The sequence below is a fragment of the Panicum virgatum genome, chromosome 6K (assembly GCF_016808335.1).
Source record: "Panicum virgatum strain AP13 chromosome 6K, P.virgatum_v5, whole genome shotgun sequence".
NCBI lineage: Eukaryota > Viridiplantae > Streptophyta > Magnoliopsida > Poales > Poaceae > Panicum > Panicum virgatum.
The window spans coordinates 18,883,028-18,906,725 of NC_053141.1; the positions used below are offsets into that span (position 1 = coordinate 18,883,028).

At 43.3% G+C, this 23,698-nt stretch overlaps 2 protein-coding genes and 1 pseudogene across 9 annotated transcripts; 1 reads left to right on the forward strand and 2 right to left on the reverse strand.

Annotated features, from left to right (window-relative positions):
• The window catches only part of LOC120711979, a 30,128-nt pseudogene extending 11,105 nt beyond the window's left edge, over positions 1-19,023 (forward strand).
• On the reverse strand, positions 704-12,534 carry LOC120711978. 7 transcript variants are annotated; one of them, XR_005690570.1, is made up of 9 exons: positions 11,787-12,531; positions 11,514-11,582; positions 11,297-11,383; positions 10,887-10,949; positions 10,670-10,765; positions 10,525-10,592; positions 10,284-10,342; positions 10,141-10,193; positions 704-1,227 (listed from the first exon to the last, which is right to left on the reverse strand). XR_005690570.1 is itself a non-coding variant. In XM_039997662.1 (8 exons), the coding sequence occupies exons 1-7, from the start codon at positions 11,871-11,873 to the stop codon at positions 10,291-10,293; spliced, it is 522 nt and encodes a 173-aa protein (XP_039853596.1). In that variant the 5' UTR covers positions 11,874-12,531; the 3' UTR covers positions 9,197-9,742; positions 10,284-10,290. The 7 variants fall into 7 exon arrangements, 3 of the variants coding, with proteins under 3 accessions (XP_039853596.1, XP_039853595.1, XP_039853594.1); XR_005690569.1 differs by having other exon boundaries at positions 10,141-10,199; positions 11,787-12,530; XR_005690568.1 differs by lacking the exon at positions 704-1,227 and adding an exon at positions 9,197-9,758 and having other exon boundaries at positions 11,787-12,530.
• On the reverse strand, positions 1,343-4,733 carry LOC120711977. Of its 2 annotated transcripts, XM_039997659.1 has the most exons (4): positions 4,487-4,732; positions 2,364-4,382; positions 2,169-2,287; positions 1,343-2,077 (listed from the first exon to the last, which is right to left on the reverse strand). In XM_039997659.1, exons 2-4 carry the CDS (start codon positions 2,713-2,715, stop codon positions 1,529-1,531), a joined length of 1,020 nt encoding a protein of 339 aa, XP_039853593.1. In that variant the 5' UTR covers positions 2,716-4,382; positions 4,487-4,732; the 3' UTR covers positions 1,343-1,528. The 2 variants fall into 2 exon arrangements, with proteins under 2 accessions (XP_039853593.1, XP_039853592.1); XM_039997658.1 differs by lacking the exons at positions 1,343-2,077; positions 2,169-2,287 and having other exon boundaries at positions 2,526-4,382; positions 4,487-4,733.
• Positions 19,024-23,698: the final 4,675 nt, after the last annotated feature.

Genomic DNA, 23,698 nt, shown 5'->3' on the forward strand with positions numbered 1-23,698 from the left:
TTTTTGGACGATCAACCTTGAAATAGTACTCTTTCATCAACATTTTCAACATGGATTGTTGCATCTCCAGGTGGATTCAGCAAAAACCACATGTTCATAGCTCCAATACAAGTTTTTCAGGCTCCTGCAAATTTATAGCAAAATCAGAATTGTTGTATTACTATATAATCGGGTCATTCAATAATGCACTTCAAAATTGAATATCAGATTGCACTAACCTTCACATTCATGATGGTTGAGTTGACCACAATTGATGCTGCCAAATTATTGTCTGAGAAAAGAGCATAATGATAAAAGTCGGGACTTTCCAAGTTCTCACTATTAGGGAACTTTCTCTTCTCTGGAGAGAGAAGGTTATAGTGTATTGTTAGGCTCATGGAAGGTGCTTTGCTTCTTTAAGCTCCGAATCTCCTCATCAGCTAACAGAAGCATCGCTCTTAAATGCTTGGTAATAGCCTTGCAATCATACAATAAATCCCTAGATAGAACTTGACCCATTGCTTTGATTCTCTCCAACCAATGTTTTACAGTCGTCTAGTCGGACCTAGTCGCCATGGCACTGATAAGGTGATTAGTCGAGATTAGTCGTCGATCAAGCCGATTAGTCGAGCCTAGTCGAGCCTAGTCGTCTGTATAGTCGTCCTATCATGCTAGGACTGATATGATATGTATACTATACATTACATAGTGTATATCAAATATGAACACCGCAATGATGGTCAGTTGGTCACTCGTGAGATTTGGGTGACAGCGGGTCTGAGGCACATGCATTTGTGCATATATACCTAAAACTAATGGGCCTAATGCCAGCCTAGCAGCCCAACCACACAGTTGACGCGGTCCATTACTGCAAATCTGATCGTTTTCCTACCTAGTCGAACGACTAATCGCGACTAATCGACGATTAATCGGACGACTAGAATTCTAGTCGCTCATACCCATATTATACAGTCGTCTAGTCGAACCTAGTCGCCATGGCATCGATAAGGCGACTAGTCGCGACTAGTCGTCGATTAGTCGACCCTAGTCGGTCCTAGTCGTCGCTATAGTCGTCATATATATCCCACGACATATATGTACATGTATATGTACTTATATACTATATAGCAAGCAGGAACACCACAATGATAGTCAGTTTGGTGACACTTGTGATATTTGATGTTTGAACTGTCCAGAACTCCATATTCTTGTCCCACACTCCATATCCTTGCTGTTCTGCTGCTGAAACTGTAATTACAAAGAGAAAAACTGAAGTCAGTAGCTGAAATTAAATGTGTAACAGCAAGTGAGCAATTAATTCAAAATGTAAAAAGAACACAACTAAACCAGGGCAGCAGGCAACTAGCAAAGCATACATATTACATAGATAATTAGACAGCTAAATAGGTTCAGTGTTCAAACATTCAGTACATAAATAGGTTCAAATGATAAGTTAATAATAAGCTGAACACTTCAGCTGAACAACACATCAGCACACAACAATTCAACAAAGCAGCAAACTTCAAAAGAAGACAGCCCAGCCATGCATCTAATCAAGCAATGCTTCATTCAATTGAAATTCTTGTTCTCCATCAGGTGGTCCTCCGGAATCTTCACCATCCTCCATTGTATATTCTGAATCTGATACACCATGCCGGTCACCTGGTGCATCTACCTCCATCATCTCCTGATCACTGTCATTCAGTTCAGCAATATCCTGAGTAGCATTTGCCCTCCTTGGACGCTTCTTCCTAGCATAAGTGTGGCTAACAGCAGTAGCAGAACGAGCAGCAGCTGCCCTTTTCAGGCCACGACCCTGGAGACCTTCAGTTGCACCAATAGCTTCATCCATCTGCCCCCAAGTCAGCACGTTGCCATCCCCATCTGCTGCTGCTCCTGTGTGAACTGGATCAGAATTTACATCAACCCATTCACTCTCCCAATTAAATTCTTCAAGAATTAGAGGGTTGTATTTCTTTGCTTTGGAGCCAAGTTCTCTAATTTTTTGAAATCTATTTGACATCTTCCGGTTGTAGCTAACATACACCAGCTTGCTCAACCTTTTGTGCTCTAATCTGTTCCTCTTTTTGGTATGGACCTGAACAAATAGACAATGCAAAATCAGATTAGTGTCCAAGGAATATAGCCACCAAACTCCAATTGGTTTGTACTAGTACAGTGGTACTTACATGAGAAAATGTGCTCCAATTACGTTCACATCCAGAAGTAGAACAACAAAGGCTCACAATTCTTTTTGCTAAACTTTGGAGCTCATATGCTAGGCCACCATATGATCCCCACCACAAAACTGCAAGGCAAATACAATTTAAGGTAAGGAGCTACAAAGCAGATCAAGAAGCAGGGATTGAAGGGAAGGAACTTACTAGGATTCTTGTTATCTCTCTCTCTTATTGCCATTGGCTTTGAGAAGCAATCACCTTCAGACCTCTCATAATCATCAGCTTGCTTACTAATCTTGCACTGTTCATCATCATCCGACACCATCATCCACAAAACATCATTGAACATGGACCTTAGCCTTGTAGCTTGCCTCCTGTCCTTCTCCCTTATGGCAAAGAACTTGCCTGGATTCAAGAATAGGGCTGCACCATACAACTTTTGCTCCATTTGGTTTTCCCACCTCCTGTCATAGCAGTCCATTACTTGTTTAAGTAAAGTGTTATTGGCTCTCAGGTCCTCCTTGATTGTGCTCTTTGCCACTTCCATTGCTGCCATAATCTCAGGGGCTGCTGGTGTCTCATCTCCATCTGCTATCCTTAGAGCAATGAGAAGGGGCTGTGAAGCTTTTAGGCAATTTTACACTTTTGTCCAAAATGGTGCTGAAAGGACAATTCTCTCACATTGCTGTCCTTCAGCAGATTTGGACCAGGCGCTGCTACTCCATTGGGGACTAACAAACAAAGCCTTCAAACCTTGTCTCTTTTGAAGCATACTTGCCAAAGTGAGATATGATGTAGCAAAGCGAGTCACAGCAGGTCTGACAAGATCTCCATCTATTTTCTTTCTCGTAAACTCAAGAAGCCTTCCATGCTTGTACAGAAATCTGGACAATTTCTTTGCCATATTGATAGTTGTGTTGAATTCCTTTATCTGCCCAATGTCCTGCATCATCAAATTCAAGCATTGTGCTACACAAGGTGTCCAAAACAAATGAGGGATCCTCTCCATTAGAATCCTTCCTGCTGCCTTGAAATTGGCTCCATTGTCTGTGACTATCTGCACAACATATTCCTTTCCAACCTTATCAATTTGCTTTTCCAATAAATCTGCTAACATTTGTGCATCGGCTACTTCACTTGAAGCGTCCACTGAGCCTAGGAAGAAGGTCCCTGCTGGGCTGTTGGCAAGAAAGTTGATGAGATGACGCCGGCTTGTGTCAGTCCAACCATCGGACATGATTGTGCAACCATATTCCTTCCAAGCCTCCTCATGCTTCTTCCTCAGTTCCGTTGTTCGCTGCACAGCCCTTTCAAGCAGCCCCTCCCTAATTTCACGAAATGTTGGTGAACGATACCCAGGACCATATTGCCCAATGGACTCAACCATAATCTCAAAGCTTCTTGAATTGATGACATTGAAAGCTATGGCATTCTCATAAAAGAAATCAGCGACATGATCATCAACAATTTCTTTGGCCTCCTTAGATTTCTTTGTGCAGTGCTCAAGAGTAGGTTGTGAAGTACCATATTTATGCCTTTTTGCTACTACTTCCTCTGGTGTATCGCAAAGCATTGAACTTATTGACTTGGAGTACTTTTGTGTTTGTGGTTTTACTGAACCAGAAACCATAAAAGAAGTGATTGCAGCTTGAGAAACTTTCAGCTTTGCTGCCTTTGCTTGCTTAAGCCTTGTCCCAGAACTTGGTACTGCTACTTGGTCAACAGCTTGACCCTCCTCTGCACCTTGCTCTTGTTCTTGTTCACCTTCACCTTCATCCACTTGCACAATCACACTTCTTGCATTCTTTTTCAGGTAAATGCTCATCTCTTTGGAGATCAACTCTGGTGCTTTTGGACATTTTACTGTATCACCATAGCCCCCAGCAAGGTGCTGCTTGAGCCTTTTGATTCCTGCAGGAACAACCTTCTTGCAGAATATGCATTGCACCATCTCCTTCTTCAGAGGATCTGGCCAGAACCCATATTTCCATCCAGGGTCTCTAGATTTTGCTTTCCTCTTAGGATCTTTAGCCATCTCCGCAAGATTTGGTGGCAGTTCAGCTATGGCCTTCTCTACTATGGATTGTCCATCTGGAGCAGCTGAGGAGGTAGTTTCAGCAGCGGAGGAACCTGTGGCACCTGCTTCATTGGCCACAGCTTCATTCTGTGGCGGCGGCGACGACATTATCACTTGCACCTGCCTTTGCCGTAGTGCATCGAAATCTGCAGAGCAATGAGCCAAGCAGAGCAAGAGCAATGAGCCAAGAGCATAGCACGAGCAACGAGCCAAGAGCAGAGCAAGAGCAGAGCAGAGCAAGAAGACTTACCATCGGAGGAGGAGCTCATCTTCAGACGCCGGCGGGCGGCGGCCAGGCGACGTGACGCAGGCGGTCAAGCGACAGCGTGATGCGAGCTGGCGGCTGCATGACCCGGGCGGCGTGACATAGGCGGTCGGGCGGCGGTGTGATGCGAGCGGCGGCGGCGGCACGACGCCGGCGACCGCGGCGGCGTGACGCAGGCGGCGGTGGCGGCTCGACTCGAGTGGAGGATTGTGCGGTGCCTGCGTGGTGCACGATTGAGCCAGCGGAGGATATAGTTAACCTTAATGGGCCTAATTGAGCCCAGTACAGGCAGCGGGCTGGAGTGCTGGTCTGCTGGACATCTTTTGGTTTTGGCCTGATCGACCAAGCAGCTAGTCGGACGACTAATCTCGATTAGACGACGATTAGTCGGACGATCAGACGTCTGATTGACAAAAGCTAGTCGTTCCACTTATCGAAGCCAGCGGAGCGATAAGGTCGACTAATCGCGACTAATCGCGATTAGTCGGACGACTGTATAACATGGGCTCATACCTAGTCGTTGCTCCTTATCGGTGCCAAGGGAATGATAAGCCTGACTAATCACGATTAGTCGGACGACTGTAAAACATTGTCTCCAACGCACTGCAAATTTTAGAGAAGAGATGAATTAGTAGATAAGAAAATTTGACCAAAGAACAGCTAGAGCAGGCACCACTTCTTTGGAAGTTCAACAACGGCAGTAGCTTCACCAAGGGAGCACTGGCTTTCCTTGAGCCTTGTGAGCAGTTCCTGACAAAGATCGAGCCTGTCCCTGGATTTGGCAGCTGGCCGCGCGGTGCACAGTAGCTCGGGCCCCCGCCACCGCCGTTCCTCTCGCTGAGGGTTGCGGGTGTGCGACCGCGGGCTGCAGCGGGGGTTGTCCAATGGCCGCCGGGGATTGCCGTGTGGGCCAGGGTGCTGGGGGAGACCGTGGCTGCGGCCGGGTTGCGGCGGGGTTCGGCGTACGGCCCTATGGTCCTGGGGGAGACGGCGGCGGCGGGGATGGCCGTCTGGCGATCGGCAGCGGGTGCTGGGAGACAGCGGCGGCGGCCGAGTCACGGCGGGGATCGGCGGCGGCCCAGTCGTGGTGGGCGAGCGGCAGGAAGATGGAGCGATCCGTGAAAAAAGAGAAGGTGCCGGTCAGAGAGAAGGCGGATGGTGCATAAAAAAAAAGTTGCGCACGATGGGTTTCGAACCCTGTCTGCTGCAGTTTGCGAGGTGGGGGCGCGGTGGAGTGCGTTGAGGCCGGGATGATCCGGCGATTCTGGAGCGTTGATTCGCGTTGAAGCCTTTGAGAAGCAATAGTAGCCCTAGATTTTGATGTTGTCTTTTTCTGGGTACATTAGAATGAGTGCACAAGTTTAGGCCATCTCTGTTGGAGGCAAAAGTTTTGGTGGACGCAGCAAAGATATTTCCGTGCTTTAGTAGAGGGAAAAATGTATATAATATCTTTTGTCTTTTATATGCATCCATGTTATACAGCCGTCCGACTAATGTCGATTAGTCGCGATTAGTCGACCTTATCGCTCCGCTGGCTTCGATAAGTGAAACGACTAGCTTTTGTCGATCAGATGTCTGATTGTCCGACTAATCGTCGCCTAATCGCGATTAGTCGTCCGACTAGCTACTTGCACGATCAGGCCAAAACCAAAAGATGTCCAGCAGACCAGCACTCCAGCCCGCCGCCTGTACTGGGCTCAATTAGGCCCATTAGCCATTAGGGTTAGGTTAACTATATAACTGAACCCATTTAGCTGTCTAATTGTCTATGTAATATGTATGCTTTGCTGGTTGCCTGCTGCCCTGGTTTAGTTGTGATCTTTTTAAATTTTGAATTACTTGCTCACTTGCTGTAATGCTGTTACACATTTAATTTCAGCTACTGACTTCAGTTTCTCTCTTTGTAATTACAGTTTCAGCAGCAGAACAGCAAGGATATGGAGTGTGGGACAAGAATATGGAGTTCTGGACAGTTCAAACATCAAATCTCACAAGTGTCACCAAACTGACTATCATTGTGGTGTTCCTGCTTGCTATATAGTATATAAGTACATATACATGTACATATATGTCGTGGGATATATAGGACGACTATAGCGACGACTAGGACCGACTAGGGTCGACTAATCGACCTGATCGACGACTAGTCGCGATTAGTCGCCTTATCGGTGCCATGGCGACTAGGTTCGACTAGACGACTGTATAACATTGATATGCATAGTACTTCCCTCCAGTAAAGAAAACAGTGGTGTTTTGAACAACGGCACAAAGTGTAACTTCGATTACCGTTTCCTATTTGAATATCTCTATGAAATACAACAAAGGTAGATATTATTAAACTACTTTCCAAGACAAGTCTATGCATCTGATTCGTTCAATCTATATATTTTTATGCTAAAAAATTTGCTGGAGTGACGACCAAAATTCCTAGTGTTTGGTTGGATATGGGTGTGTTTGGTCTTTTTATTTTCCTCTTATTTTTTCTTTTCTTTGGCTTCTTCCTTGCTAGCATGGTTATTAAGGCGGTAAGGTGAGGCGCGGTGACCCACCTGGGGGTGGTACGATCATGGCCCTAGTTGTTTCTTCACAACCTACTTGGCCCTTATATATTTTAAGCTCAAAATTGTGTAAGATAAGAGCCCGGCCTTAGATTATCTAGGCTAAATTTTGAGGCCCTTTACCACCACTAGACTGACCCCCTTCCAGACACCTAGGCAAGTAAGGCCCTGTTTGTTTGAGCTCTTGGACTGCTAGCTTTTGGAATGTCCAAAATCCAGATGCCCCCAAAAGACATAAGCTGGAAAACTCATAGCAGGATGCTTTTGGCTTCTTGCTTTTAAGAGAGCATTTGACTTTTGGAGATCCTAAAAGCCAATGGTCCAAAAGTGCCCAGACGCTGAAACAACCAGAACCTAAGGCGAGCGGCGAGGTGATGACATACTCATATCCTAACCTAGGATGAAGCAGCATATACATACTTTGTTGCTGTCACTTCTGAAGCTGAGAGTAGCTAGTAGCAAAACTAAGCAAAATAAAGTAAGGTACAAGCACAAGAATCAGCCATCAGGCATACATTCACACAAAGCTGCCTTGTTGTATATTATTTATGGAGCAGAGCAGCAAGTGCTGTTTGCATCCTACCGCAGGCAGCACAACAGAGCAGAAGAGGGGAGAGGAAGAGGTACATGTACTGATATCAGACCACATGAGGATGAGGAGGCGGAGTAGACGTTAGAGCAGAAGGGGCAGAAGCCTGACGAGCTAGACTGAGGCCCGCCGCTGCTGAAGATTCAGAGAGCCGCCACCCTCCTTCCATTTCTCCTTCCCTCTCTCTTAATCAGCACGCGGCACAGATGGGGTCACGCGGGGAGGTGTACGTGCATGATTCCTGCTCACGCATACGGCATGCTGCTACTGCTGTTTATCCCCCACGCACAGCTCTTTTGGCTCTTGGTCCCGGGCGCACAATTCGGTGCCATGCCTTTCTGCATGCCTGCAACTCCGCACCATGCCCATTTCCCCTCGCGCGCAGAATTGATTTGGCTCATTCAGTGTCTTCTGGTGGAAAAAACTACGCCACATCATGCCTAGGTGACCATGATGCCAGGATCGAAATTCCGCCCGGACGTTAAACGTCCGAGGACTTAAAAACCATGCTTGCTAGCTGTTGACTGTTGGGTGTTGGGCTTTGTCGTAGCCTGTTTCTTTCTTTTTATATGAATAACGAATGATCTCACTTGGGAATTTAACACCAAAGTTCCGGTTAAAAAATTTAGTTTGTGAGATTGTGTTTTTAAGGTGGTGCCTGTTTTGGAATTGCCAAGTATTTGTGACCAAGGGAGTATATTGAAACATAATAAACTAAACTTCTGCTAGTTAAGCTAATATAAGATTCTTCTCTAGCACTTGTGATGGTATCTTAATTGGGTAGTAGTTCTGCTGCCATTCAAATAATTTTCTCGCACATTTGTTCATATCTCATTGATATCGTGTTTCTGTCCTTTGTGTTGTTAACAGACACTTTCATCATCGAAGGCAGAAGATGTTTCTGATTATGCAGTTGGAGTTCTTAAAGGCAAGTTGGTAAGTACTATGACAGCTTCTGTGATTCTTTGGTTGGTGGACCCAAGTTGCTAATGAGTAGGTGGCTACAGCCTATGGAATTGTGGCATTCCACACTGGTTGGATATTTATGGCACCAGCAGTGAAGCAAATCCTAATCCTAAATGTTTGATACTGCTCATTTTGTCTGTATTAGTAGGGAGAGGTTAGTTTGACCAATTTTATAGGAAAAACGCCAACATTTACAACATCAATTAGTTTTGTTAAGTCCACCATGAAATATGTTTTGGTGTAGTGCCTTTGTTTGGTACTCCCTCCGTTCTAAATTGTTTGTCGTTTTGGAAAATCTAGATACATAGTTTTTGCTACATATCTAGACATATGTATATCTACATTCATAGCAAAAGCTAAACAACCTACAATTTGGAATGGAGGGAGTACTATAGACTTTAAATATTTTTCTAAAAAATATGGTTAAGTTAGAGCAGTTTGACTTAGGATAAAGCTAAAGTGAACTATAATTTGGAATGAAGGAATTATTAAGTTGCTGCCTTCCTATCTGAACTAGTAAGGTGCCCGGGCTAACGCCACGGAAAAATTTAAGACATACACTAAACAATACATGATTCATAATTCAAATTGAAAAATATTTAATTCACACAAAAGATAAAGTTATTTTGTTGATCACACAACCACATATATAGAGTAAAATCATAACTTTATGGGATCATACATTGAATTTTGATGGATCATCTTAAGAAATGCTAGACAAAGACCATAAACCATCTAAGAACGACAGGCTCAAGGCTGTCGTTTCCCATAATTTTTGCAAACTAATCGGAGCTTGAAATTGGCATTAGGAGTTCAGGACAGGATAGGCTAATATGCAATCCCATATCTTGTTCTCTCTCCCCACTCCCTCTCTCTCTCTCTCTGCCACCTAATCAAAAATCTTATGTGGACTTGCAAAGTTTTCTTGATGCTTTTAGAAACTAATGAATGAAACCCAATGAAAGCAACCTACAAAATTTACTCCCATTTTCAGCTTATGCCTTTCTCCCTCCACTTCGGCAAACTGCATGCTGAGTTCTGAGTACCTCCTACCCTGCATTTCCTTTAGCTCACTTTCTACTTCTACCTGCCTTCTTTTCAACTTAATCATGCCACTTCATCATTGTGCTGCTTTAAGAATGACCTAAGAAGAAAAATGAAGAAATTTAATTGACTTGATTTACTAAAACCTACATTTATTGTATTTGCTGAAAACTGCAGTCTGAATCTGCTGGATGTGGTTGTTTCACTGTTTTAACAGGTGAAATTGGTAGCTGCTAGCCGTCCCAGCTTCTATTCTGTTAATTTGGTGGGACTAACTTATTTTAATCTTCCCGTAAAAGCACAGCTGAAACCTATACTCCAAAAATGCTAAAAGCTGTGGACCATAATTCATCAGATAATCGATGCAGATGTCTAAAATTAATTCGTGTTCGTGTATAGAGATGCATCATATCAGTAAAAGCCATATAATGCTAAGAACTATGTGTAAATGAAGGAACTCAGAATGGTGAGAAGCATGTTACCAACAGATCAAATCAGCTTGTTTCCAGTGATCCAATAACAACATGACTTCATTCTTTGCCTCCAAAATTTTACACACAATTGATAGGAGTTAGTTTGATGTCAATCCTCAGAAATAAATGAATCTGATTTGACTGATTCGCACCTGTAGCTCATGGATTTTTTTTCTTCAAATGATCCTCTTCCCGTGTTAAGCACATCAAACTGTATAGAAGACAACAATTATTCTTATGAGAGAAAAGAATAAAGATGAAATCACCACAATTGGGCAATAAGTTTCATGAACTATTCATAGCCAGAGGAATAGAGTGATAATTAACAAGATGCAGATGCAGGGCTGAAGAAAAAGTGGAAATGTAAACAATTGCAGAGTAAATATAGGGCACCTAACAGCTCTCCCTGAGAATGCGAACACAACAATTGCAGCAGCTTTTACTTTAATAGCAGAACCAACCTAAGAAAAGTAAACAATGGTTGATCAGTAATATTCTGGATTAGAAAACCTCTATTGTACCCAATGATAGTATTTACCGCTGCTGAAGACACAGATTCCTCATGGGGCATCATCGGGTGACCAACGCACCACATTACTTTCTTGAATTTAAGTGGCTGGTTATACAGTCTAGCCTAGAAGATTTAGAACTGATTAGTCAAATAATTTGGATGGTTTACTGCAGGGGTGCTTGCGTTCATCGATAGACTTTCCTACGAGACTAAAGTTTATTCTTATAAATAGGTAGAGACATACTTCTGCACATATTCTGCCCACAGTACTCACTGCATCAACAGGATAGAGCCCTCGACGGGTTTCCTGCAGCCATCACAATGGAAAAGGTCAAGCAGAACATTAGGAAACTGTGGTTAGAAAAAAGGAAACTAAATTAGCCCGCGCTAACGCTACGGCGAAATCTTAGACGTGCAAAAGAAGAATTTACACATAGAAGAGCTAAATCCCAATTTCAGCAATCACTTAAAGACATTCTAAAATTGGAACACAAGCTACCACAGAAGCTTGACTGTTGCAACACATTTTTTTCCCCAAAATTGGAACACAAGCTACCACAGAAGCTTGACTGTTGCAAACACAAGAGAATATCATATGCAAATTACACAGATCGAAATGCATCAAGCACGCAATCAAAGGCTGGGAGCCAGTACCATGATTATGCACAGCTTGTTGAACACATCCTGAAGAATCTTGTAGTTCTGGATCATGTCATATTCGGTCTTTGCATCAAAGTTAACCTGCAAGCATGCACAAAATACAGTGGTTACAATCAACTGAACAACCAAACACCACGAGTGCGGACCCAAATACAGATCAATCAAGTCAGAAGCTGGTACGAAAAGGAAGGAAGCAGCATCAGTATCAAACCTTATGCATCCGCACCACTCCGGGATGAACCATATCCATCAGCTGGCACTGCACCGCCCCCGACGCAGCCTGCAGCAAAGGGATAACAAACAACCAATCCGCACAAAATTCCGCACCGCGCCACACATCAAACAATTCCCAGACCACATAATCCTCTTGCGCGTGAACAAGAGATCGCGATACTCTCGGACAGATCAAACCCTAACCCTTAACCTGGCAAATTGAACCAAGCAAGCGTGGCCCAATAAATTGGGGATGAGAAAGGGGCCTGACCTCCTCGACCTTGGCGAGGGAGAGCTGGAGGGTGGCATTGATCCAGTGCAGGATTTCGCCCCTCCCCACGAAGTAGGCGCCGTCCATGATCCCGATGCTCGAGTGCTCGACACCACCGCCATCGCCTCCTTGGGTCAGTCGCGAGCAGCAAAACAAACTTTTCGTTGCAACCGTTGAAATCGAACAACTCCACGAAGTCGTCCGGGACGCCGTCGGCGGGCGGTGGTCGAAGTCGGGCGCAGACTGCGGTGGCCGCGCACGCCGGCCGTGGAACCCCCCCTTTCACGAACCCTAACAGCGGGGAGGCCGCGGGTCACGCACGCGCAGGGCGCGATGCACGGCGGACGCCAGTCCCGAACTCCCGCTCCGCAGTGCGCCCGCCCGCGGAGGCCCTGGAGCCGCCCCAGCAGCGGCGGCGGAGGCCCCTTATCTCGCCCCTGCTGGCGGCGAGACCGGCCGGCGGATCCGCACCTGCCGGAGGCCGCAGCCGGCGCGCGTCCCGGCGGCGGCGCCCGAGCCCTACGTCGGCGCGCGTGACGGCGGCGGCGGCTGAGCCCGCAGCCCCCTGGCGCGTGTGACGGCGGCGGAGGCTGAGCCCGCAGCCCCCTGCGCGCGTCCCGACGGCTGCGGCCGGAGCCCGCAGCCCCCTGCGCGAGCGTCCAGGCGGCGGCCACCGGAGCACGCAGCCCCCTGCGCGCGCGTCCCGGCGGCGGCGGCCGGAGCCCGCAGGAGACCGCTGGGAGATTTGGAAGCGGGGTGGGATTCGATCCCTGGCCGCGAGGGGCGCTGAGGGAGCGGAGGCTCCCATGCCTGCAGAAGCTTCAACGCGTTGAAGCCTGGACATTCTGGCCGTTGGATTGAGTTGAGGACTGCTGAGAGCCGTTGATTTTGATGAAGTAGCATTTCTGGGTACAATTTTTAGTGTACACTATGGTCTGGCTTCTCAGCGGGGCGTTTCGCTAGGTGGCCCTAGCATAATTTAATCGTTCCTTTATAGGATGGATAAGCCCCCAGGTAATGTTACTCCTGACTGCTTCATTAATCTTGTATTACCATTTCATTTTGATATGTTCTGTCGCAGCTGATGTTATACATCAATTCGGGATAAAACTAGTACTAGTTAATTATAGTTATTTACAATATTGCTGATTCAATCTATACCCCTGAACACTCCTTGCCCAAGGTACCCCCGCAGTTCTACTGGTACACCTTCATCGCTTCTTGTCCTTTATATCTAGCAATTACTATTTGTAATTCAAAAATTAAACACATTTGTTTTTTGCATCCATAGAACTTGTTGGCTATTTGCTTACTAGGCAACATGGACTAATCAGTAACATTATATGTTTATTTAGTATGATGTTCTGTGGAGTCAATCTTGTGCTTTATTTTACAGGTTCATTTGAATCATATCGATGCAGTGGTGCAACTGCGACCATCAATGTCACATGTAATTTCTGGTCGAGCATATAATAGGAAGACTTTGCAGTCATGGGAAATGAATGGTGGTGCTAGCGGCTCAAGGGCTCCATCTCGTAAGGTGTTCCACAAGTTCTCTGATTTAGTACCATTTGTTGCTCTAAAGATTTGCTGGCCTTGAAATTATGAAATCAGTTAGTTTACTGTTTTATGCATGCAAGATCTTCTCGTCCAATATTTATAATGATTATGTATAGAACATCGGAATGAGTCTAATTGCCTGCAATTTTATTCAGATGTTTTGTTTGGATTGGTGTAGGAGTTACTCGTCATTCGCTTATTTTGATCCAAAATGCCAAGGAGAATAGATTAATAAGGGCTAGGAATATGTACAACATGTATTGCCCTTGTTTTTTCTGATAAACCTTCTAATATTAGTTTCCCTTACTATTGTCTGTCTTCATTTTTTTGGTTGATAAGCTTCCTACTTTCTGTTGTGAAGTTACATGTAAGAGGAGTGCCACTATTAATAAGAGTGGATTAAATGTGGCTTCTGGTGTTATGATGTATTCATGTTCATGAAAATATATTTTGTGCTTACAGGGTGATGAGCGCCCAGAAGATTCCAAGGACCACGCAGAAGATTCTGAGGTTAGATATAATTATACCATTTATAATATTTACTTTCTTAGAAATTTGTTTGCATTAGCTAGTCTTCTGGATCACCTTTGGTACTGTTATGTTCTGTTTTACCATTTACCATTTCTGCTGAGTGATGGGCCATGTAATGTTGTGATTTACATGTGTTACTCAAGTTTGCTTTTGGTAACTATTACAAAAGTTCAATCTTTGGACCTTGGAAGAAGATTTGGAAATCTTGGGCGCCCGGAAAATGCAAAACCTTTGTGTGGCTGGCAATTAGGAACCATTGTTGGACGGCGGATCGTTTGCAAAAAAGGGACCGCCTCACCCGGAGCGCTGCCCTCTTTGTGACCAAGAGGAAGAAACGGCCCAACACATTCTCACTTCTTGCGTCTTCGCAAGGCAGTTTTGGTGTGCTGTTTTACAACCTCTTAACTTGATAAAGCTAATTCCTATGAGATCTGTGACCTTTGCTGATTGGTGGATGTGATTAGAGAAGAAACTACTGAAGCAACATAGGAAGGGCTTCAATACCTACTGTATCTTGGGAGCCTGGACCCTTTGGAAACATAGGAATGTTTATGTGTTTTGAATGTGCACCTCCAGATCTACAGGCAGCAGCCCAAGCTTTCAAAGATGAAGCTAACCTATGGAAGTTTGCAAGGGCTAAAGGGCTCTCCTCCCTTTGCCTCGAGTTGGGAGGAAACCGAGTCTAGGTTCTTGGGTTCCCTTGGTCTGGTCCTTTGTTTTAGTTATCTTGTAATAGCTCTTTTAGATCTTTGCTCGGCTTTTCTCCTTTCTGGTTCAAGATGAGATTTGCTTCTTTTGTATTTGGACCACTCATTTTTCTCTCTTAATACAAAGATGCGCAGCTCTCCTGCGTGTTCGATAAAAAAAACAAAAGTTCAATCTTTTACATTCTTATTATGTAGTACCTATCTATTCTGTTATTGACATAGTACTTCTGTTGTTCCAGCCATGGATTTCTCTCACGTACCAACCAGCAGGGAGTAATATTGCAACCAAGTACCATGATAAGATGATATCAAATGATGGTGTTGCTATTGATTTCACAATGAGCAAGTGAGTGTCTTCATTCATTGGTTTTCATCTTGTCTTCTAAAAAGTGTTTCAATTGCTCCCTCCATTCACTTTTGATAGCTACATTTCGAAAACTCAAATGTTCATGATGGCTATATTTGCTATTGCCATGGGCTGTGGCAATAAATAGCACTAGTAACGAGGAGTTTCCAATTAAAGTATTGGATGACCAATAATAAAGTCCGTGTTGCATTTATTATATGATAAGGTTATTTTCCTTGGTCATTGTGTCAAGATGAAATATAGCTATCAAAAAATTAATGGAGGGAGTATACCACAACTCTGTTTGTAATCATTTCCTTTTAATGAATGGATGTATGTACACACTAGAACACATAGTACTGAAAATTAATATTAGATTGGAAGCCTCACTAAAGCTGCAGCAGTATGGAAGTACCTTTTGAATGTTCATCACATGTCCAGTTTAAATTTTCATAAATGTTCATAACGAAAGTACTAAGGTGCATGACATGATTTCATTTTGGGAGGGTTAATGGTAATTTTTAAAAAATAACAGATTTGCCAATATTGAACTTAACCAGATTAGATCAAAATTGGCATAAACTTGAAACTGGTATGGCCTTGAATTGTAGCAGGGAGTGCTGGATTATATTTGTTGTTTGCAACAAATTTGTCTAAATGGATCCAATACGATTAGTTTACTACATCGTAAAAACCATGCTACTTGTTTGCAGTTTTTTTTTGGGTTCCTGTTTGCTTGTCAGTTTATTTCTAGCAAGATACAATTGCTGTTGCTGTGTCATATTCTGTTGTAAAAGACAGGCTGAAAGATGGCATGACACCTAATAATGCCTAAATACCAGTAAGCTGGCATTAAGATGGGTTAGTTGGTTGATGCGCCAATCAATAGCTAGGCAGAAGGGTGGTGCCTTGTGCCGAGGCTGGTAGGTGACTGCCTTTTAGACCACCGGTCACATTGGCTGGTTTAGATACTGGCTTCCTTGGCTAGGACCACTTTGGAGCACTTGATTGTCAATGTATGAATAGGGAAGACATATGACTGTACTTTTGAATCCTATGAAGTTAATGAAGGAATTGTTGAGCTGAGTGTTTGATTTGGCACATAACGGCAAAAAATGAACATACATTTTTGAGATTTGTAGTTTCCGACTTTCCGTTGGTGTGGATCAAAATTGTTGATTCCAAAGCTTTCAATGTTCATAATATTGAGATAGTGAGACTGCAAATTGTGCATATGCATGCATGGTATAAAAATAACGATATTAGTTTGACCAAAACAGGTTTGGTTTAGGCTAGATATTGACCTCAACGAGAGCTAAAAGCAGATAATATCTGAGTAAAAAATAGCAATATAGTGAATATCGTAGCTCATGGTTTGAGCACATAGATTGCTTAGTTTCATGCACTCTGGATAATTAAATATTACAATCCTTCAAGTCTCTTGGCTGCATCCTCCCACTTCATATTGGTTGTACTGAAAAGAAATATCATGAAACAATTTACTAGAACTGCAATATCTACATGAGTATTTAAATTTATTTTGTTGGCTTCTTATGTTTCCTTATTTGCTTGTGTTATTGTTATTAGGGGTAATGTGAAGTTCTATCAAACAATCGTGTTTTTTACCTACCTTGCCAGCACAGCTGATCCTGTCTTATTTTTCAGCACTGATTATGTAATGTCCTTGTGTCCTGGAGCCTCAACTAGCAGCAAGCATATTAACAAATGGCAAGCAATAAGGTGCAGTGCACGTCATCTCCCTGTTCTCCTTGTGGTTATGAGAAATTGTTAGTGTTTGGTGGACCAGCTCATTTTATGATTATACTATGGTACTGGTAATATTTGACTTCTCTTAGTGTACCTCTTCTTTGATTTTATGATTTTATTATGGAAGCATTATATCAGCATTTTTTTAGTTGATTTCTCAAGTCTAAACTAATCGATTTGTCAGCTATAAAGTTGCATAACTTGAGGAAAACAAGAATTCTGCAGATTGTTTGTTGGAAAAAATAAGTAGGATAAAAGAGGATATATTAAGGGCCTGTTTGGCACAACTCCAGCTCCATGATTTTTTGGAGATGGTCATCCATAGCTCGTCTTGAAATAATGACAGGCAGCTCTCCTGCCTATTCGATAAAAAAAATACAAGACGTCCTTAGGTCTGTTAGCCTTTGGTGCTCAGCAGGGGCTTCCAAACTCCAGGAGTTGATGTCCAGGTTGTTGTTTTTCATGGCTTAAAGCTTGGGGTCGTTTGGTCGTCTATCTGGCGTAATTGTAAATGTAAATGTAAATGTCTGTGAATGTCTGAGCGGTGCTTTTCAGGCACCCAGTGTGGTCTTTCTAGACTAATGTACTCTTTCTACCTTAATGAAATGACGCACAGTTCTCCTGCGTTGTTCGAGAGAAAAAAATCCTAGCTCCAAGAGAACATTAAAGGTGTTTAGTTAAGCAACTCTACTATTATTTTGGGTAAAGTACATTTTTAAATCATTTTATTTTATCCTACAAACTCTTTTTAGGAGGGAATAATTAGATGTATTCCTCCAAACCCTAGAAGGGTGGGATATATAGTTCCTATACATGGGCCTCTATACATGGGCTCAATATACACCAACACTCTTAAATCCTGCATGGATCTCTGAGCTGGAGCTGTGCCAAACTGCCTCTTTGTGTATGATATGTATAATGCTGTCTGCAAACTGCTAATTGAAATTAGGTGACAACAGTTAGTACTTAGTAGGAGGGGTATTATGACACCCTGTCAGGGCACTGTTTCCTAGTTTTAAGAGGCAGGACGGAAACAGCTTGGAGTGAGGTGCATTGGAGAGTTGATAAATCTAGACTGGGCGACTTTGTTTGTCTTGCTCAATTCTGAATTGCGCACCACCTCCTTTTGTTATGTAGAGGAGCATCACAACTATCCAATCTGCTGTTCTGCCATTTGATCATTAATAAAGAAGTCACTTTGAATGTTATTAGAACTACCCCAACTTTCACTGCTGGGTCATGGCACCACATAATATTATGCTATATTCACATCTTCTATCTGATAATAGTAAACATTAAAACGTTCCTATTTCCTAATGTCACTATTTGTGCTTGTGGGATTAATCAGTTCATTAGTGATTAGACAACAGGCTAACTACTTGATATTAGACATACTAGAGTTACTGTTATTTAAATTTTGATTTCAGACACATTAGTTGAAGAATATTTGTGTTTCTCTGATTGCTTTTTGATGTTTATGAAGATTCACGCACTCTGAACTGTGTGGTGTTACATTTTCCCCTATGGTACGAAATTTCTGTTACTGAGTTCATAAGGCATGCTACAAAAGCGCAACTTAATTTGCTACATCCATATTTTGCAACAAAACTATCTTGCTTCGATTGTGTTATTTTGCATTTTGTGTTGCGTTTCTTCCACTTCTTTCTTTGATTGTTGTCACTGTGTCTAAACCTTACAATGCATTTGGATCTGCATTTCATAACAGGGAGATACTTTTGCTACCACTTGAAGAACGCCTGAAAAAATGGTTTACTGAGGTTAGATTGAGATACCTGTTTTAATGAATAATTGGGACTCTAATGAGTTGAATATTTGAACTTGTTTTCTACTTGTTTACCTGTTTCAAATAGGTTTCAGAAGTAAATCATTTTGATGCTCTGAAGCACCTTGCTCCTACCATTTCAGAGGAAGAAATCCTCAAAGTCCTTCCAGACTATGCATATTTGGTGCGTGGTTTATGGGTCTGCAAAAGTTCTTTGTTGTTTGATGATGGATATGCTTCCAAAAGAGACAGAATTCTTCTTGAGTTTACAAAAAGGGAGTCCATCCCTGAGAAAATTCTAGCAGTATGGATCAAACCGGATGACCTTAGGAGAAAGAGGATACTGCTTCCATTGTGTAGAAGACGTGGAGTTCTGAAGGATTATAAATTTAAAACCTCAGATTTGTCCTTTCTAAAACGCTACCCTGACATAGTTAATGAACTAGAGTGTGCTTGGTCCACTCACTAGTACATTGCGCCTTTGCGCGCGCGTTCATTTAAACTTTGGTTCTATTTAACTACATTTACAATTGTTCTTTTTAACTTTGTTTCTATTTAGCTATATATACCATTGTTTACAAATAGTAAAAAGCCAGGACCATAGGTTAACTGTTTTTTTAAATAAAACTAAACCTCCAAATGTAAGCAAATCATTACAATGGACTTAAAGAAACTTGAATCATTTCTCAAACATTTCTCTTAGTAAAAAAAACGAGGGGAAGGGCTGCAACAACGAAATCCATCCAGCACAGTTGAAATTAACACAAACCGTTTGCTCGCTAGCAGTAGTAAAAACAGGTAAAAGTGTTTGTTAATAAAGTAGTAGGAAGAATAAAGCAACGACTTGTTATCAGATTGGGAACTGCAGTTGTACTCCATCGCTTCCTCCAGCCGTGTCCCTCTGAATCCAAGCCACAACGCAAGCACAAGATCTTCTCAAATCCCGTCCCCTTATGCAGGTCAGTGGTGGATTTAGGAATAGACTAAGATCATCTCCAACAGCTTCCCAAATTTTGTTGTTGGCCAACTTCTTACAGGTATTGGAAGGGGGGAAAATTCCCTCAATGCCATTGAAAATTTAACTCATCCCCTCAATGCCATTGAACCCACATGTCATGGACACAAAAAATCATCCCCTCAATGCCTTCGGATGGCATTCAGATGAGTTAAATTTTCAGTGGCATTCAGGGAATTTATTAAAAAAAACTCTATCATATCACTCTAACTCCAAGAGTTTCCTATTTTTACTCCCAAAAATGAAAATTTGTGGCGCCACAAGATTAATTCCGCAGGAAACGTCCATGGCTGGCGGATAGGAGCTTTTTGCAAGTTAGATTACCGCCGATTTAGGGCACGAGAGGTCTTGAAATTTGAGGGAAATAAAGAGGACAACGATGGGTTCTATTTTAGCTCCTACTTGTGCCGGTGATACACCGTGTGGCCGGAATCGGTGCAGGAAGAAGTGGCGGCAGGCCGGTGACCTGGTTTGTGTCGAAGCAGGCGTGGTGAAGATGCAGGGGCTCGGGCCCGGGATGTGAAGGGGAGCATGATCTACGCCATCCTGTTTGTCACAGTGGTGTCGCGGATCCGCGGCATGAGCGTGACGGTGTTCCCGAACATGCCGGCCGGCAACGCCGCCTTGGCCTACTTCAAGAAGTGGTCGGCTTCCAAATGATCAGGAGCACGGCGGGGCAGCTGAGCTTCGCTAGCTTCCAAATGACGTCATCCCCCAGTTCTCTTGTGTGAGGTGAGTGTTGTGTGCAATCGTGTTGTGCATATGTTGCTATTACTGTCCGAGGGTGTTGACGTGGTTTGAGAGTTCTGAGATACTCTTTATGAATGGATCCTCATAGCCAAACTGTGTTGATGATGAAGGACCCACCTATGGACCATAAGAACTAGGCATACAATGGATCCTCATAGCCAAACTGTGCTGATGATGAAGGACCCACCTATGGACCATAAGAACTAGGCATACCTGGCGGGTAGTAGGGTCCTTGTCTGCCGCTATATCCTGCACTGCTGCCGACTTAGTATGAGTTTGGGTTGGCATGGGTATAGTACCCATATGCCTCCTCGAAGCTCATGTTATGCGTGGATGGCCCTGGCTGTGCCGTGGTGTCAGCTGGGGGTGCTTTGCTGAGATGGTCCTGCCTCGGTTTGCTGCTGATCGAGTCTAGTTCTGCTCGTCGTCTGTGGCCCTACAACGCTCTGTCGTGCAGGTTCTCTTTTTTCCATCTGCATGGTTAGTCTCTTCACCGAGTTGAGCGTGAGTCTCGGGCATGGCAGCTCGATCTCCTTATCATACTCGGGATAACACATAAAAAGAGAGTTTCTGGGCCCCTCACGCATCATGTGCCCATGCACAAAATGCTCGAGACCGACCTCGTATCTGTATGCCTCTGTCTAGAGCATGTAAATGACTTGGGCATTCTCCAACACATTGACATAATTCGCAGTGCGAGTGACCAGAGAGATCATCTCAATGGGGCCTTTACCTGAAATCAACTTCTACCAATGAAGAATCATGCTCCTGATGGGAGAAAAGCGAATTTTGTTCGCCATAGCGTACAGACACTGCAGCTTAGGCAAGCTGCAGAGGTGGAGGTCTGAACGAGGGTGGTGCATAACCATGGCAAGCCACTTGGCAAGAAATCTCAGAGTAGGATTATGAAAAGAAACTATGCTATCAGAGATTGAGCTCCACCAACAGTAACATTCGTAATGATACTTTGCAACAAGCGTGTTGGGGTCAAGAATGCATCTTTGATGAAAACCCAACGTGCTGCTAAACTATTTTAGGGTCATCTCAAATTCGTTGAAGAAACAAAAATAAATTTTAGTTTCTGATGAGGACATGACCAATACGCATATGACCAAGGCCCAAGCGAAGATAGAGTTCAAAGCCCAATCCACATTGAAGTCCGATTTATTCGCGAGTCCGGTTCGGACTGCAGGAGCAGGCCTCACGAAAACGGACGCCCAGGCCACATACGGGCTCCGTTTTGGGCGTTCTATATATCGTTGGAAAGCTAAGGAGATAAGATTTCCAACCCAACTGATCCCATATCAAAATAAGCTCGGAAATCTATGGGAATCATCGAAACAACATGACGACCAGAATCTGCCTGGATGCAGCGATGCCAGTTTTTGGGACCCGAAGGCCTTGTACTCCCTAGGGTTGCCCGGCCACCCCCTTGGCCGCCCCCGTAGCCTCTCTCTTCTATATACACAGCAGCCGCCATTAGGTTACTTGGGTTTTGCTTAGATTATTCTGTCGAGAACAGTTTCGCCGCCGTGTCGGTTTGTGAGACCCCAACTTTGAGATTAATCTTTCATCTGCAGAGTCACTTCAATTGAGCTGCGTTCTTTCGAGTTCTTGCTTGTGTTCTTCGTTGCGCTAGCAGGGATTAGCCTTCTTGGCGAGGTCAACTGGGTTGTGACACGGTTGATAACCAGAGGAGTTGTGGTGCTAAGATTGCTGGATTCGGGTCTTAGGATCTGAAGCCGGATCGGTGTGTCTCGATCCGCCTACAACGAGAGTTATCTAGAACCTGACGGAAGATCGGGAACCCACGTCCCCATTATTTGGTATTCAGAGACTCAGGTTTACTGTCAGGTTTCACATCTATCTTTAGTTTCATCAATTTCGCCATTGTCCCACAGTCCACCAAAAGGCCCTAGAAAATTTTGTGTTCGTGCTGTTTTTCCATCCCATTAGCCCTTTTAAGCCATTGCATATTTTGATATCGGAGTCCACATCATTGAGTTTGTGTCCATAGTCGTGGTCTTATTGCTGGTTTAGATCGAGTTCTTAGATTGGTTTGAGTTTTGCATCGTGTCACCGTGTCCTTTTCCATCCCGTCATCACGTTCCGGTTCAGACTTGTCTCTGTCCAGTTCGGTATTTTGTTGATATCTCTCGTATATGAACTCGGATTTTTGTGTTCTAGTACTTTCTGGAAAGCTTGTGAAATTATCTACAACTTTATCAGTTGTGAGAATTCCATAAAATGTAGTTATCTGCGCCTAATCTGTATTGGAAGTCAATCTGTTGGTGACCCAGAAATTTCTGAGTAGTCTGTATTTCGGGGTCAATATCTTCTACTTCCTTTATCCAAAAGAGACTTTCCATATATTGCAAAAAAAGAGAAAAGGAGGATCTACAACTTTCATGTTGTAAGTTTTCATGTTTGAGGTCTCTAAATTTGTCAAACAACCTGTATAAGTTTGTGTAGCAAATCTATAATTTACAGACAACAATTTTGTGATAGTGTGGAGTTGTCTCTTGCTCTTGTGGCACTTTTGAATAGAAAAAGAAAGAAAGAAAGAAAAAGGCAAGTGCATAAAAAAGAGCCGCACAAAAAAAAGAAAAAAAATCAGAAGTGCTTGCATCCTTTTGTGTCCTTTGTGCTTGGTATATGTCGCTTGCTTGCTTGAACTAGTTCTAGGAACACGTTTAGGCCAGCAACATTGATAAGTACTTTGGATATTTATTAAATTTTTGCTATCTGATTTTCAATTGTGCTAATCCTTGCTACTAAATAAAGCCCCCAGAAGCTCCACATATTACTTCAGATCAGTACACCCAGATGATCTTGCAATCTTGGCACCACTTCCTCATAGGTATCACGAACCAGCCACCGGTTGTACCATCCTCTACTTTGCATTGGTAAGAACACTTGTAAGAGCTTGGTAAGATGTGCGAGATTGTGTTTCCACCATCCACATCCACATATAGTAGTTGATAGGGATAACCTTTTGTGTTTTCTCTTGTCTACTTACTAACAATGTCATGAAACACTGAGATTGCTCAACGAGTGTTGAGTTCTCAAATGGAGAAAGTGGAGCAAAATCAATTCAACAATTTGTTCCAGACTTTCTTTGTCCGTGATGGAATGATGTTGCCGAGTCATCATTGATGGTGAGACTTGCAACAACCTTGCAAGTTTAGAGCTGGTCGAGAAGCTTAGTCTGACCACAAAGCCACATCCACATCCACATCCATACTACATGCAATGGGTAAATTCTTACGATAAGATTAAGGTAACTGAATTTGCACATATTGAATTTAGTATTGGTTTTTACAAGAGTAGTGCTGATTTTGATATAGTACCCATGCAAGCATGTCATTTATTGCTAGGAACGCCATGGATTAATATAAATGATGTGGTACATAAAAATATTGCAAATAGATATTCTTTCAACTACAATGGAAG

Coding starts and splice junctions, on each gene's coding strand:
- LOC120711978 (XM_039997660.1), bottom strand. CDS start 11,873: ATGGACGGCGCCTACTTCGTGGGGAGGGGCGAAATCCTGCACTGGATC. Junction 10,950..11,296: donor ACAAGCTGTGCATAATCATG/GTACTGGCTCCC, acceptor TGATGGCTGCAG/GAAACCCGTCGAGGGCTCTA. Junction 10,593..10,669: donor AATCTGTGTCTTCAGCAGCG/GTAAATACTATC, acceptor TACTTTTCTTAG/GTTGGTTCTGCTATTAAAGT.